General features: G+C 42.0%; 1 protein-coding gene across 8 annotated transcripts in view; it reads left to right on the top strand.

The window, feature by feature from the left end:
• MAP4K4 (mitogen-activated protein kinase kinase kinase kinase 4) overlaps window positions 1-3,128 on the top strand; it is a 251,706-nt gene extending 248,578 nt beyond the window's left edge. For all 8 annotated transcript variants that reach the window (XM_038398598.2, XM_038398590.2, XM_038398608.2 and 5 more), the window contains one exon: window positions 50-3,128. In XM_038398598.2, the coding sequence (XP_038254526.1) occupies window positions 50-133 (84 nt within the window). In that variant the 3' untranslated portion in view covers window positions 134-3,128. The remainder of the gene's footprint in view (window positions 1-49) is intronic.
• The last annotated feature ends 11,496 nt before the right edge of the window (window positions 3,129-14,624 follow it).

Below are 14,624 nucleotides of genomic sequence, written 5' to 3'. Positions count from 1 at the left end.
CTGAACACTTGGCTACCATTGTAAATAGTTTTTATCTCTTTCTTCACAGGTTTTCTTTGCCTCTGTACGGTCTGGTGGAAGCAGTCAAGTTTATTTCATGACCCTAGGCAGGACTTCTCTTCTGAGCTGGTAGAAGCAGTGTGATTTGACACGGGATTGCTGACATCCAGAGTCTTCGAGATCCTCATAACTTGGAATTATTAGTAACTGGAGTACAGACCTGCACTGATGCAAGCACTCCATGTGAATGTGTGTGGGGGCATCACTAGTGTTAGGTTTCTTTTTGTTTTTAAACTGAGGCTGCAATGCAGCTGGTGCTGTAAAGATATTACCATCGGGTGCTATAAGTCTTTGAGATTTGGGATCACACTAGAAAACAACAGGTCTTTCCCCCTCTTCCCCTCCCCCCTTCAGCTCCAGAATTCCTAGGCTTTGAATGACTCTGTTTGTTAGTGTGAAAAGAGAAAGGCTTATCATGAACATGTTGTTGATTTGGCAGGAGGCAGGCAAGAGAATGTGACAAGTGGTGGTGAGAGACAGTCTTGCTGAAGCAGAGGGCAGATCTAATCTAGTAATGTTAACAATGTATTTAATTGACATTTCTTTTTTGTAATGTGACAATATGTGGACAAAGAGGAAGGTGCAGGTTTTAAGAAGTTAATATTTATAAAATGTGAACGACAAGTGGCTAGGATAACTTCTTTCTTGGGGTGGGGTGGGGTGGGGTGGGGGGTGGAATTCTTGGTTTTGGTTGGTTGGTTTTATTTTGGCCTGGCCAAGAGCTTAGTCATTTTTGTGTGTACCAGGTTTTGCCTGAAACATGTGCAGATGATAAAAAATTTGTTCATTTTCTATAATGATTCTGTGTTAGGACAGAACTTGGTGATGTCACAGTATTAGCACTGCCTCAGTTAAAGGTTTAATTTTTGTTTAAACCTAAAAGTGCAACAACAGTTTTACCACAGTCTGCACTTGCAGAACGAGAAGAAAAAAAATTCCAAACAGCATATGTTTATTTTTTTGTGCCTACCTCATTGGTTTTTAATGCATAAAAGAGGTGGTTTAGTTTATACGTTTTTAGAGGAAAAACCATTAATGTCTAATTTAATCTTAATACCAAAACTACCAGATGAAAGGTTTGACTGTTATTCTGTAGCAAGTTTCAGCAGAAGGGGAGAGTAGTCCATTGAGATGGTTGAAATAGCCTTATGGCAGTGAGACACTGACTAATATAGTTGCTTACTAAGTTGGAAATCAAACATTTTTACCAACTTCATCAGTAATGGAAGATTGATGAACTTAGCCTAAAACCAGAGGTTTCACTCTTCTAACGTGGGCTTAGTAACAGACAGGTAACAATAACTAGTCTAGTTCTATAAACTGTTAAATGTTGTAGGAAATATTTTGGGGAGGTGATGTTTTTCTTTTCTAAGAATGCAATGCACTAAAACTATTTTAAGAATGTAGTTAATACTGCTTATTCATAAAACAGCATATACTTGTGTTTAGGTGTAAGATCCCAGCTCTGGCCCCCCCCCTTTTTTTTTTAAAGTCAGTTTTATTTTATGAATAAGTTTCTGACATTTGTAATAAATGTCTCAAGAGTAATAATATGTTTAATGGCTACATGTTCATTACTTGAGAATTCTTGAGTGTATAATAGTCTGTTGGTGATGTAATAATGCAGTGTCATGATTCAACCATTTTTATTTTATTTTTGTTTTGTTTTGGTGGGGTACTTTGTTGACAGCTGCCTTAAGCTGTTCATTCAGTGAACAGGCTCTCAGTGTTTCATGGTCTTTGTCTTTTGCTGTGCTTAATTTACTTTCATGGCATGACAGGTAGGGCTTTTTAAACATTCTTTAATCAAACAGATTGATTGTTCAAGTGACTGGTCACTTGATTGCTTTAACATTAACAGCACTAACTGGGCATGTGTTTTGCTCAAGGAACCTTTTTGGCATCAACCCTGACTGCTGTAAATTCTTCTAATCTAATCAGCGTTTTTGCTGAAAGTTCTCCTTTGAACATAAGAAACAGTTTGAAAGGGAGCTGGTGTGTGTACACACACACACACACACACACACACACACACACACACACACACACATCAAGAAAGCCTTACATTTGCTGGCAGAAGAGTACTTAGAAATATTTTTTTAAATTGTTTGACTTTTGGATAGCACTGAAGGTCAAGGGTGGGGACAGCTTTCTTCAGTATCTGTTACAATCAGCCAGAAGAGCTATCAGTTCTCTGTACTATAATGAACTGAAGGGACTCTGAAGTCCAACATAATCATAGACAGGGATGTAATTACAAGATGGCCCTGTAACATAATTAGCTGACACTGATCAGTTCAATGTCATTCTGCATGGTTTAAATACTTACAAGTGATGTGTGATTAAAATGGATTCAGTTCTTGTCCCCACCTCACACACTATCTGGGAAATCAATACGATTCATGTGAGAATGTTCCAGGGATTCCCCAGGTTATGGATATGTGCTTTTTCCTGAGGGAAACTTATTCACTGGAACTGCTGGATGGCAGCTTCTGCCTCCACAGAAGTGCCAAGGTGGCCAAACGACAAGTAAAAACAGTGTTACAAAACCACCACATATAGAACGTTGGACTCTTTAAACAGTGCTTTTGTCAGAGCAGGGAAAAAGCTCCTAGGTTTAGTTTTAAGCTTTAATAAGTAATAACTTCCTGTATCTTTGTCGAAGTAACCCTAACTGTATGACTGCAGTGTTTTATTTTTATCTTATGCACATGTTATGTTGGAGAAAATGTTTACAAAAATGGTTTTGTTACACTAATGTGCATCACATATTTATGGTTTATTTGAAAGTGATTTTTGTGGGTTTTTTTTAGTTTTTCATATTAGTAATAGTACACTTTTTGTGATTTATAACCCCACCTCTGCTGATTATAAAGATGCTAAACAATAATACAATTGACAAACTGCATTAAAATGACTAATTATAGAGCTGCAAAGCAGACTGGTGACAAGTAAACACTCAGCCTTTTTTTTGCAGTGCTATCTAACTTGTCTTCTGTGTATTATGGATATTACTGTTCTCCCCCCTCCCCCCCGTTTTTCCTTAAATAAAGTCAAAATGACACCTACTGTATGTGGAAAGTATTTTAAATATTTTTCTGCTCCTGGAGAACCAAGATGTTTATTGCCTTATTCCATTGAAGGTGAGAAAAAGTAACATTACCAAATTTCATGATTTTACTGCAGTTCAGCAATATTTGGTATTTTTATTTAAGCCCCAGCTCCTGGAGCCAAATGATTTCATGAGAATCTCCATTTTCTTGTTTGTGGTTTTAATTTTTGGTCCTCGTGGTTGTGCTGAAAAGCTTTAAAATATAAATCAGTTGCACCCAGAGGCTCAGAAAACAGAAGACACTCAAAGGAAACCTAAAATGGTGATGGTTTTTAAAATCTCGTGAAATCTCGTGATATTGGGGGGTAGTATTTCTAAGCAAGTATGGTGAACTGAAATCTAGGGGCAGATCTCAGCAGGTGTAAATGACGTAGCTCCATTGAAGTCCAGGCCTGCCAAGTGTAAGTAAGGGAGAAGTGGACAAAATTGGTACAGAGCTCCCACTTGCACTGCCTGGTCCTGGCCGTACCCTGTACGTGCTTTCCACCATGCATTGTTTTTCTTTCGGTAGTGGGGGTTAAAGAAAATGCCTATTCTAAACAAGTTGACTTGTTAGGCTGCTGCCAAAAGAGGAAGTCTGTGCTCACACAGCAGGCATTCCTTCTCCTTTTGAGCTGTAGAAGCTAGCCATAGGTTGTAAATTGATAAAAAATATGTCTGTGCTTCTTTCATTTTATATAGACAGGAAAGGCTTCTGCAAATAGTTCAGACCCACAGATACCCCGTTCTCTTGACTTTAGAGTCCAATTGGTGTTAAATAACAACAAAAAGTAGCAGAAGCAATTAATTGCTAGCTAAACTCAACCTGACTTTTGCCTAATGCCTGATCCAGAGCTACAGGATTTCCTTAGTGAAACTGTCAAGCAGTCAAAGAAGAAAACAAGCATGTTCACCTTGAGGGCTTGTCTACATTAGAAAATCATATAATTTTTGAACATTTGCTAAAATGATGATAAACACAAGTTAGCACTCATCATAGGCAAAGACTGTCATATTTAATATTGGGGCAGCTGATTGTGGTTAATGCTAGTGATCATATTTGATGTCCACATACTGAGTGTTAACAAAGGCAATGGAAAACATGGAAAGGCATCATACTCCACAGGAAAAAAAATTACACGATTGCAGTGGGGAAGACGCAGGAAGAAGTCAACAAATCTTAAAAGCTGGGAGCCAAATATCATCCTTCTGTGTGGCTTGTGTATATGCAAATGGGCAAGTTGATCAGGCCCAAGGAAAATTGTTTTTTTGCAGGGGAGAGGGGGACTGCAACATAACAAAGGAAATCCAGGGTATTGAGTAATAACAATAAATTGCAGTTAGCCAGATAAAGGAAACATTAAAAACCAAAAAAGTGGTTGAAAAAATAACCATGCAAGCTTTAAACATTTACATTCAAGTTGAAAATAAATATGAAAGATATAAAAGCAAAGACCAGTTGGTAAACAGAAGATTCAAGTTAAAACTATGTAAATATAAAAACAAAACGAAAGGGTGGCAGATCTGGAGAATGATGCTTGCTGTGGAATTAGGATTTTGTGGGAGCTGGGCAGGAGCAAACTTCAGTTTTGTGGACAGCTTCCTTTGTGGAGAGAGGCTGTTGGTATGCAGAGTGTCTTTGTTGGACTGGATTTTTGATAATTTGTCATGGATGCCTAGACTGTGGGATGAGGACTTTCATGTTAGAATTTGAAGTGGAAAATTGACATAGTAATAAAAAAGATTCAGCAGAAATGCCACAAGTGCAAATGAAAGAAGCATACCTATGGCAGGTAGAAGGTTTCTGCAGCACCATAAATTTAACACTGGATTCTGCAGAAAATTCTGCAGAAACCACGAGACCTTGCTTATAATGATGTATGTTCCATTTCCCCTTTTAACATTTAACACAACACCAGCCCAGTTGACCAGTTTTACTGTCAACTGTAGCATCGATCTCTCTGTTACTGTGAATACTCTCTACGACGGCTGCAGAACTTCCAGATCTCCTTGGCAAGCTGCCTCAGTCACATTGGACATTGCCATGCAGCGTTGTGAAGAAGAAACCAGTTTAATTCCAAATGGCTCCTTCAGTATTAGTTTGGAGAATATCATAAGGAAAATGTTTGTCAATACTAATCTTGTCTACTTATGGGTGGCTGCTTTTTTTTTCTTCTTTCGTTCATTTTTTTAGTCCCAGAAGTTAAATGGTTAGAATACTTGTTTGACAACTTGAGAAGAATATCTCAATTGCCAGAATGTAAGGTCCAGGCAGTGGGGATTATTCTCCCTGCTCATCTAAAGAAAACAATACAGAACATGCCTGGGATGAAAATTCAAAGAGCAGCTTTTGCAGCATAGCTGTGAGAACTGGTGGAACTGGTGTGTACCCAGTACACACAAACCTTTGGTGGAACTCTGGCATCAAGATGATGATGATGATTTTCAGCCCAGGATCACACGTTAGGTCTTAAAATGTAGAACCCCTTTTTATTTTAAAAACATCAATGCAACGTTCTGAGGTGACATAAAAGAAGAATTTAAAACTGAGTGCATTGATATCGCTGTGAATTGGGGATAGGTGATATTGCTGTAGAGGCCACATATCACGGAATTAGGAGAGGGGGAAGGGTAGATTCAATCTCAATTTTCTTTGTGATCATGTCACTTAGCAATAACAAAGAATGCTACTCTGTGGGAGTCGCTTTCTGTGTGAAGTTCTGCCTTGGCTAACAATTCTTGAAGAGGGTTTAGAGGGGTAGCTGTGTTAGTCTGTATCATCAAAACCAACGATGAGTACTTGTGGCACCTTAGAGACTAACAAATTTATTTGAGCATAAGCTTTCGTGGACTAAAACCCATTTCATCAGATGCATAGAGTAGAAAATATATACCATATATATAGCAGTACATGAAAAGATGGGAGTTGCCTACCAAGTGTGGGGTCGAGACAATTCAATTAAAGTGGGCTATTATTAACAGGATAAAAAATCACTTTTGTAGTGGTAATCAGGGTGGCTCATTTCAAACAGTTAATAAGAAGGGGTGAGTAACAGTAGAGGGAAATTAGCATGGGGAAGTTTTGGTTTTTTAGTTCTTGTGGTGACCCATCCACACCCAGTCTTTATTCAGGCCTAATTTGATGGTGTCCAGTTTGCAAATTAATTCCAGTTCTGCAGAATTTCCCCATGCTACGTGGCAGGGGTATTTCTTCCATTGAACTGAAAAAGGAAATTGGGTTTAACATTTCACACAGAGGCTATTGTGGTTCTATAGGGTAAATAGTATGTGACATGGGAAAGCTAATCTAATTTCTTCCAACTGTGCTTTATGCTGCTCACACTTTACTTATCCTCTCTGTGAAATGCTGTTTCACAAATTCATGCTTGTCATTCGGCATAATTTGTCAATTAAAAAGGGATTTCGGCGCATTCCCTTTAAATTTAATTTCATAATTGTATATATTAAATAACCTTTGCCCACACCGGGTTACCCATGTTTAAGTGTTTTCAGTACTCTGAAACAAACAGAGAAAAGTAAGGGGATTTCGTAGTATTTTACACTTAGCCTTTTATCTCAAAGTGCTTACAACAATTCTCAGGAGAACCCTGTGAGGGATGATTGATAAGATTCCAGTTTATAAAATAGGGGGCGTTGAAGCATAGATGAGGGTAAGTGATTTGCCCCAGGTCTCCCAGGGAGCCAGTGGCAGAGTCCACAATAAAGCAGAATTCTAGATAGTCCGGCACTCTAACCACTAAACAAAACTACCTCCTCAGGATGGCAGACTAGCCATTACTCGAAACACTGAGTCTTTCCACTAGCAAGAAATTCACTAATCACTAGCATTTTGGCTTATTCAGACTAAAAAAATTTGCAAATTTAGATCTGGTCAGAAAAGGAAACAGAAGTGGGAATTCATCATTGTTATAAAGGGAAATTTTAATATTTTGTTGAAATCTGATTTTTTCCAATAATTTGACCAGCCCTTAGTAAAATGCAAATATTTTCATTTTAATGATGTAATTCTCATGTCAGTCCCTTTTTGACTCAGTTCCCAGGTGCTGGAATCAATCTGACTCATTAACTCTGTGTGTGAACAACATCCAGGGTTTGAGTGCTTGCATGTATTTATGGTGAGGATTATCTAAATTTGAGACAACCTACAATCCGCTTAAGTGGCTTGCTAAAGGTGGTAGTCAAATACTGGCAGAGTTGTGAACAGAACACCCCCAGGTTCTGATTCAGAGTCGCCTGATCTGAGCTCCTCCTCATTCTAGGCAGGGCTCATAGCCTGTTAGGGTTGCCTGACTTCCCATGCCTGACTTCAGGTAGGGCTGCCAACTTTCTAATTGCAGAAAACCAAACACCCCTGCTCCACTCCTCTGAGGCCCCGCTCCCACTCACTCCATCTCCCCTCCCTCTGTCACTTGCTCTCCCCAACCCTCGCTCACTCATTTTCACCAGGCTGAAGCAGGGGATTTGGGTGTGGGAGGGGGTGAGGGCTCCGGCTGGGGGTGCAGGATCTGGCATTGGGCCAGGGATGAGGGGTTTGGGGTGTAGGAGCGGGTGTGGTGTGGGTTTCAGGTGGCACTTACCTGTGGTGGCTCCTAGAAGCGGCGACGTCCTCTGGCTCCTAGGCAGAGGTGCGGCCAATGGGAGCTGCAGAGTCCACGCTTGAGGCTGGAGCAGCACGTGAAGCCTCCCTGGCCACCCCTGCACCTAGGGGCCGCAGGGATATGTCAGCTGCTTCCGAGAGCCGCATGGAGCAAAGGCAGGCAGGGAGCCTGCGTTAGCCCCAGGGTCCTGCTGCGCCACCAACCAGACTTTTTTACGTCATGGTCAGCAGTGCTGACTGGAGCCACCACGGTTCCCTTTTGACCCAGCATTTCAGTTGAAAACTGGATGCCTCAGGCTGGGTTTTTGGGGAAAATTTCAGCCAACGTGGTGCAGCTGTTTCAGAGAATAAAGCTAGGGGGAAATGCATTGTTTTGTCCATATTAAATACCTGAAACCATGTCTTTAAAATGATCTAGTGCCCCTGCTACTTGGGGCAGAGACTTGAAATTTGGCCATGGGCAGGGAGGATTGGCCTTTGCGTTAGGGATGTGCCTTTTGCTATCCCTGTGGTAATCTGCCCATATTGGCCAAGTTATAGGCCTTTGAAATATCCCTGTTCACACATAGAATCATAGGACTGGAAAGGACCTCGAGAGGTCATGTAGTCCAGGGTCCTGCACTCAGGGCAGGTCTATGTATTATCTAGACCATCCCTGACAAGTGTTTGTCTAACCTGCTCCTAAAAATCTCCAATGACGGAGATTCCACAACCTCCCTAGGCAATTTATTCCAGTGCTTAACCACCCTGACAGTTTGGAAGTTTTTCCTGATGTCCAACCTAAACCTCCCTTGCTGAAATTTAAGCCCATTGCTTCTTGTCCTATTCCCAGAGGTGAAGAACAATTCTTCTCCCTCCTCCTTGTAACAAGCTTTTATGTACTTGAAAACTGTTACGTCCCCTATGTCTTCTCTTTTCCAGACTAAATAAACCCAATTTTTTCAATCTTCCCTAATAAGTCATGTTTTCTAGACCATTAATCATTTTTGTTGCCTGCCCTTCTGTGGATTTTCTCCAATTTGTCCACATCTTTCCTGAAATGTGGCACCCAGAACTGGGCACAATATGCCAGTTGAGGCCTAATGAGCGCAAAGTAGAGCAGAAGGATTACTTCTTATGTCTTGCCTACAACACTCCTGCTAATACATCCCCAAATGATGATCGCTTTTTTTGCAACAGTGTTACACTGTTGACTCATATTTAACTTGTGGTCAACTATGACCCCCCAGATACCTTTCTGCCCATCTCCTTCCTAGGCAATCATTTCCCATTTTGTATGTGTGCAACTGATGGTTCCTTCCTAAGTGGAGTACTTTGCATTTGTCCTTATTGAATTTCATCCTATTTACTTCAGACCATTTCTCCAGTTTGTCCAGATCATTTTGAATTTTAATCCTATCTTCCAAAGCACTTGCAACCCCTCCCAGCTTGGTATCATCTGCAAACTTTATAAGTGTACTTTCTACCATTATCTAAATCATTGATGAAGATATTGAACAGAACTGGACAAAGGACTGATTCCTTTAGGACCCCACTCAATATGCCCTTCCAGCATAACTGTGAATCACTGATAACTACTCTCTGGGAATGGTTTTCCAACCAGTTTTGCACCCACCTTAAAGTAGCTCCATCTAGGTTGCATTTCCCTAGTTTGTTTATGAGAAGGTCATGTGAGATAGTATCAAAAGCTTTACTAAAGTCAAGATGTACCATGTCTACCACTCCCGCCTCCCCCCATCCACAAGGCTTGTTACCCTGTCAAAGGAAGCTATCAGGTTGGTTTGACACAATTTGTTCTTTACAAATCCATGCTGACTGTTACTTACCACCTTATTATCTTCTAGATGTTTGCAAATTGATTAATTATTTGTCCCATTATCTTTACGGTTACAGAAGTTAAGCTCACTGGTCTGTAATTCCCTGGGTTGTCCAGTCTTCTGGAATCTCTCCTGTCTTCCATGACTGACTTTTTTCAAAGATAATCGCTAATGGCTCAGATATCTCCTCAGTCAGTTCCTTGAGTATTCTAGGATGCATTTCATCAGGCTCTGGTGATTTGAAGACATCTAATTTATCTAAGTAATTTGTAACTTGTTCTTCCCTATTTTAGCCTCTGATCGTACCTCATTTTCACTGGCATTCACTATATTACATGTCAAACCACTACCAACCTTCTTGATGAAAACCAAAGCAAAGAAGTCATTAAGCACCTCTGCCATTTCAACATTTTTCTGTTGTTCCCCCCACCCCCCTCGTTGAGTAACCAACCTACCCTGCCTTTGGTCTTCCTCCTGCTTTTAATGTATTTGTAGAATACATTTCTTGTTACCCTTTATGTCTATAGCTAGTTTGATCTCATTTTGTGCCTTGGCCTTTCTAATTTTGTCCCTACATACTTGTGTGATTTGTTTATATTCATCCTTTGTAATTTGACCTAGTTTCCACTTTTTGTAGGACTTTAAAAAAAAAAATCATTGAAGATCTTCTAGTTAAGCCAGAGTAGTCTCTTGCCATACTTCCTATCTTTCCTATGCAGTGGGATAGTTTGCTCTTGTGCCCTTAAGAATATCTCTTGGCAGTTTTTCAAACTGTCTTCAGTTGTTTTTCCCCTTAGACTTGCTTCCGATGGGATCTTACCTACCAACTCCCTGAGTTTTCTGTCTTCTTCATTATCTTTATTTGCTGTTCTCCCTTCTACCATTCATTAGATTTATGAACTCTACGATTTCATGATCACTTTCACCCAAGCTGCCTTCCACTTTCAAAATGTCAACCAGTTTTTCCCTATTTGTCAAAATCAAATCTAGAACAGAATCTCCCTTAGTAGCTTTCTCCACCTTCTGAAATAAAAATAGTCTCCAATACCAATACATTCCAAGAACTTGTTGGATAATCTGTGCCCTGCTGTGTTATTTTCCCAATGGATGTCTGAGTAACTGAAGTCCCCCATCACCAGCAAGTCCTACTTTAGATGATTTTGTTAGTTGTTTAAAAAAAGCCTCATCCACATCTTCTTCCCACTTAGGTGGCCTATAGTAGACCCTACCATGACATCACCCTTGTTTTTTACCTCTTTTATCCTTACCCAGAGACTTTCAACAAGTCTGTCTCCTATTTCCATCTCAACCTCAGTCCAAGTGTATACATTTTTAATATACAAGACATCTCCTCCCTTTTTTCCCTTGCCTGTCCTTCCTGAGCAAGCTGTTGTACCCTTCTATACCAATATTCCAGTTATTTGTATTATTCCACCAAGTCAGACTGTGATGCCAACCATGTCATAGTTGTGTTTATTTACTAGCATTTCGAGTTCTTCTTGTTTATTCTCCATACTTCTTGCATTAGTATTCAGACATCTAAGATACTGATTTGATTCCCCCTCCCACCAGTTCTGTCTTGTGTCTCCTTTATCTCTCCTATAACAGCCCATGCTCCCCCCAAATTCCAACCCTTCTCCCAGGTCTCCACAGGTAAGTCTTAAACATGGGCATTGGTCACCTGCCCCCTTCTAACCTAGTTTAAAGCCCTCCTCACAAGGTTAGCCGATCTGTATCCAAATATGCTCCTCCTCGATAGCTAGACCCCATCTCTGCTTAACAGTCCTGCTTCCTGGAACAGCATCCCATGGTCAAGGAAGCCAAAGGCCTCCTGGCTATGCAATCCTTGCAGCCAGGCATTCACTGCCAGGATGCATCTGTCTCTGCCTGGGCCCCTACCCTTGACCGGAAGGATCAAAGAGAACACCACCTGCACTCCCATGGTTCCAGAGCCCTGTAGTCACTTCTGATTTGCGGAGGGTCTTACCTTGCAGTATCATTAGTGCCCACATGGATGAATAGCATAGGTAGTAATCAGAGGGCCGGATGTTGATTGACAATCCCTCTGTAGTGTCTCGGATACGGGCCCCTGGCAGGCAGCATACTTACATGCACTAAAGCTTGGCAACTAAAACTTTCAGGATTCTGTCCTCATGGAGCATGATTGAGCCTTTCAGCTCCTATTGCTGACTAGACTGCGCATGCACCATTCACACAGTGCAACTCAAGATTCTCTATCCCCTCACAGCTCCTACATGTGACCAGACTATGCAAGCGCCATCCCTAAAGAGTGACAGAGCCTGCTCCAGCTGTGTCTACAGGGGCTCAGAAAGATTTCCACTGTAATCTCAGGTGCCAGGTGCTCTCCTTTGTGGTGGGATCTGGCACCAGGGAGCTTATCTCTTCAGTGTTCTCACTGACCCCCTGCTGGCGTCCAGGCAGCGTGGAGGAGGAAGCTGTCTATTTCGAATGCAGAGGGCACAAAAGGTGGACCTGGGGGAAAAGAGTAGATCAGGATGAGAAGTCTGGTGCGACTGGGACTGAAGTGGAGGAGAGAAGAGAAACGGTGACTGGCAATTGAAGGGGGAGACTGGAACTGGGAGTCCATAAGGGAAGAGGAATGGGAGCCAGTTGGTTGGGAGAGTGGGGTGGACAGTGAGATCAGACAAAGAGCTGGAGGGGACTGCGGCTGCACAAGGAGAAGCCCAGGAAGCCGTGGGGTGGGGAAGGCAGGGGAAGGAGAGAGAGAACTGACAAGGTGCAAGGATGCAGGGTTGGGGGGGACGGGACTGGGAATGACAGGGAGAAGGCTGATATTGGTGAAAAACCCAGGAAAGGAGACTGGGACTCGGACATCAAGCCCAGAACAGGAGACTAGGACTGGCTGGGCAAGGAGAGTGAGATGAGAAGCTTCAAGAGTAGAGACTGGGTTTGGGTTAGGCAAGTAGAATGGGACTGGACAAGGAATCAGGGGGGTGGGGTAGAGATAGGACTGGAACAGGGAAAGGTTGGAAAAGACAGGTCAGAAGGGGTCAAATTTGGAGGGGAACAAGCATAAGAGTTTTCCCACCAGAGTAAAGACCTCTCCAGAGCCTTGAATGGAACCCAAGATTCCTGAGTTTCACCATCCCTCTGCTGTCATCAAATATCTGCGAAATCTTTTGGCAAAGCGTGTGTCTGCCTCCCACCCCTGGGCTGGTCCATATACTGGACACCAGCGTACTATTGCTATCAGTTGTTCCATTAGCTCCATTGGCAGAGGGTTTGATGATGACCCTAGTGGGTCATATGATAATACATGATGGAATTTGGGATTTTTGTTTCCTTTCTAAAAAAATCTAGAAAATTACACCCCAACAAAAACTATGTTAAAAGAACATCAAGGTTGCAAAGTTAAGCACTTAAAAATTCAGAAATGCCTATGCAGCTTTAACTCTGCCCTCTTGTGCATGTCCATTATGGTAACCGTCTTTAATTACATGATCACAGACTATTTTTTTCCCCATAGGACCCCTGCCTCCAGTGCATGGGCCAGACCTGCTGGACCAGAGTTGTGTAGCAAAGGAGGCTGTTGTACTTTGGACTCCTGCCTTATTTGTTGCAGAAGCTGAAAGGGGTGTAGTAAATGCAGGGGATTGCAAGAAAAAAAGAAGGATCTTGTGGTCAAGACAGCTGAATTCTGACCTGGATCCTATTCCTACCTCTGACAGAGAGTTTCTGTGTGATTCTAAGCAAGTCACTTCAACCAGCTTTTCACAGATGGTCACTAATTTTGCGTTCTTCATTTTCTAGGTGCCTGACATGAGGCTCTGGAGCCTAATCTGTAGAAGTGCTGAGCACTCACAACTGCAACTGAAGTCGGTGGGATTTGTGCTTGAATATATAAAGTGCTGCAGGGGCTAAGTATTCTGAAAAATTGGTCTACATGTCCCCGGGGGGGCACCCCAAATTAGTGGATACTCCATCTCTCTGCCCCAGTTTCCCACCTCTAGAATGGGGATAATATTATCCCCTCATCTCACAGGGATGTTATGAGATAAATGAATGTTTGTAAAGCACTCGGATACGGTGGTGGTGAGTGCCATAGAAAAGCCCATGGATAAATTAATAATTCTGTTTTCAGACCATGGTTTGAATATTGTGCAATAAGTAAGGCCTACGGCTGCATACTGAGCAATGAGGATAAAACAAAATATTGAATAGCTGCTTCCTAAGTGAGTATCCTCTATTTTGTGCACTTAAGGAGACAGGAACTGGTGGGAAAAATAGCCTGGGCTCATGTAGATGATCATAATGCACATGCACAAAGGGAGTTGAATTAAGGTTGCACAGGCAACCTGAATTCTGGCATTTCCTAATTTGAGTGTTTGACTTTGCAACCTTAACAATGTTCTTTGAACATAGCTTTGTGGGTATGCGTTCATGCCTGCAATATGTAAAAAATACATTATACCTGGTTTCTGGATTTTAGTTATTTGGCATTTATTAATTTTTAAATTAAGGAATCACTTCCCAGTTATAGGCGTGGATTCAGCAACGCACTTAGGCATGTATTTAACTTCAACCACATGTACAATTCCATCCCTACTCAGGTAAACACTTTAATTATGTTTTTAAATCCAAATGACCTTAATGGGACTTCAGCATGTTTAAGTGTTGTGCTGAATCTAGACCTTAAAGAGGAGCCATGCTGACAACGGTGGTATGTGCAGCCTTTCTTTGGAAGGGATAAAGTAGTTTCCGCTTATTTGCAACTCCTCAGTTGCCAGCAAAAAGTTGCCTTTATCCAGCAGTTGCCAATAAGTGGAAGGCAGGTTTGTGGGGCTGCAGCCAGGGAAGGAGGCCCTGGGATGCGACTTTCCTGGCTTCAGCCCTGCAAACCTGCCTGTGGACGGGACAGCTGTCGGGGGGAGGTACCATGCAGCTCCACAAGGCCCAGCATACCCCTTCCTACTGCTGTCATGCCCATAACCTCCCCTCTCAGCCTGCAGCAAAGGACTCCGGCAGGGGCTGCCCTTGTCGATGGGGATGTGGGCCC

Source organism: Dermochelys coriacea, chromosome 1 (assembly GCF_009764565.3).
Source record: "Dermochelys coriacea isolate rDerCor1 chromosome 1, rDerCor1.pri.v4, whole genome shotgun sequence".
NCBI lineage: Eukaryota > Metazoa > Chordata > Testudines > Dermochelyidae > Dermochelys > Dermochelys coriacea.
The sequence above is the reverse complement of the archived record's forward strand: the minus strand, read 5'-3'. Positions and strand labels throughout refer to the sequence as shown.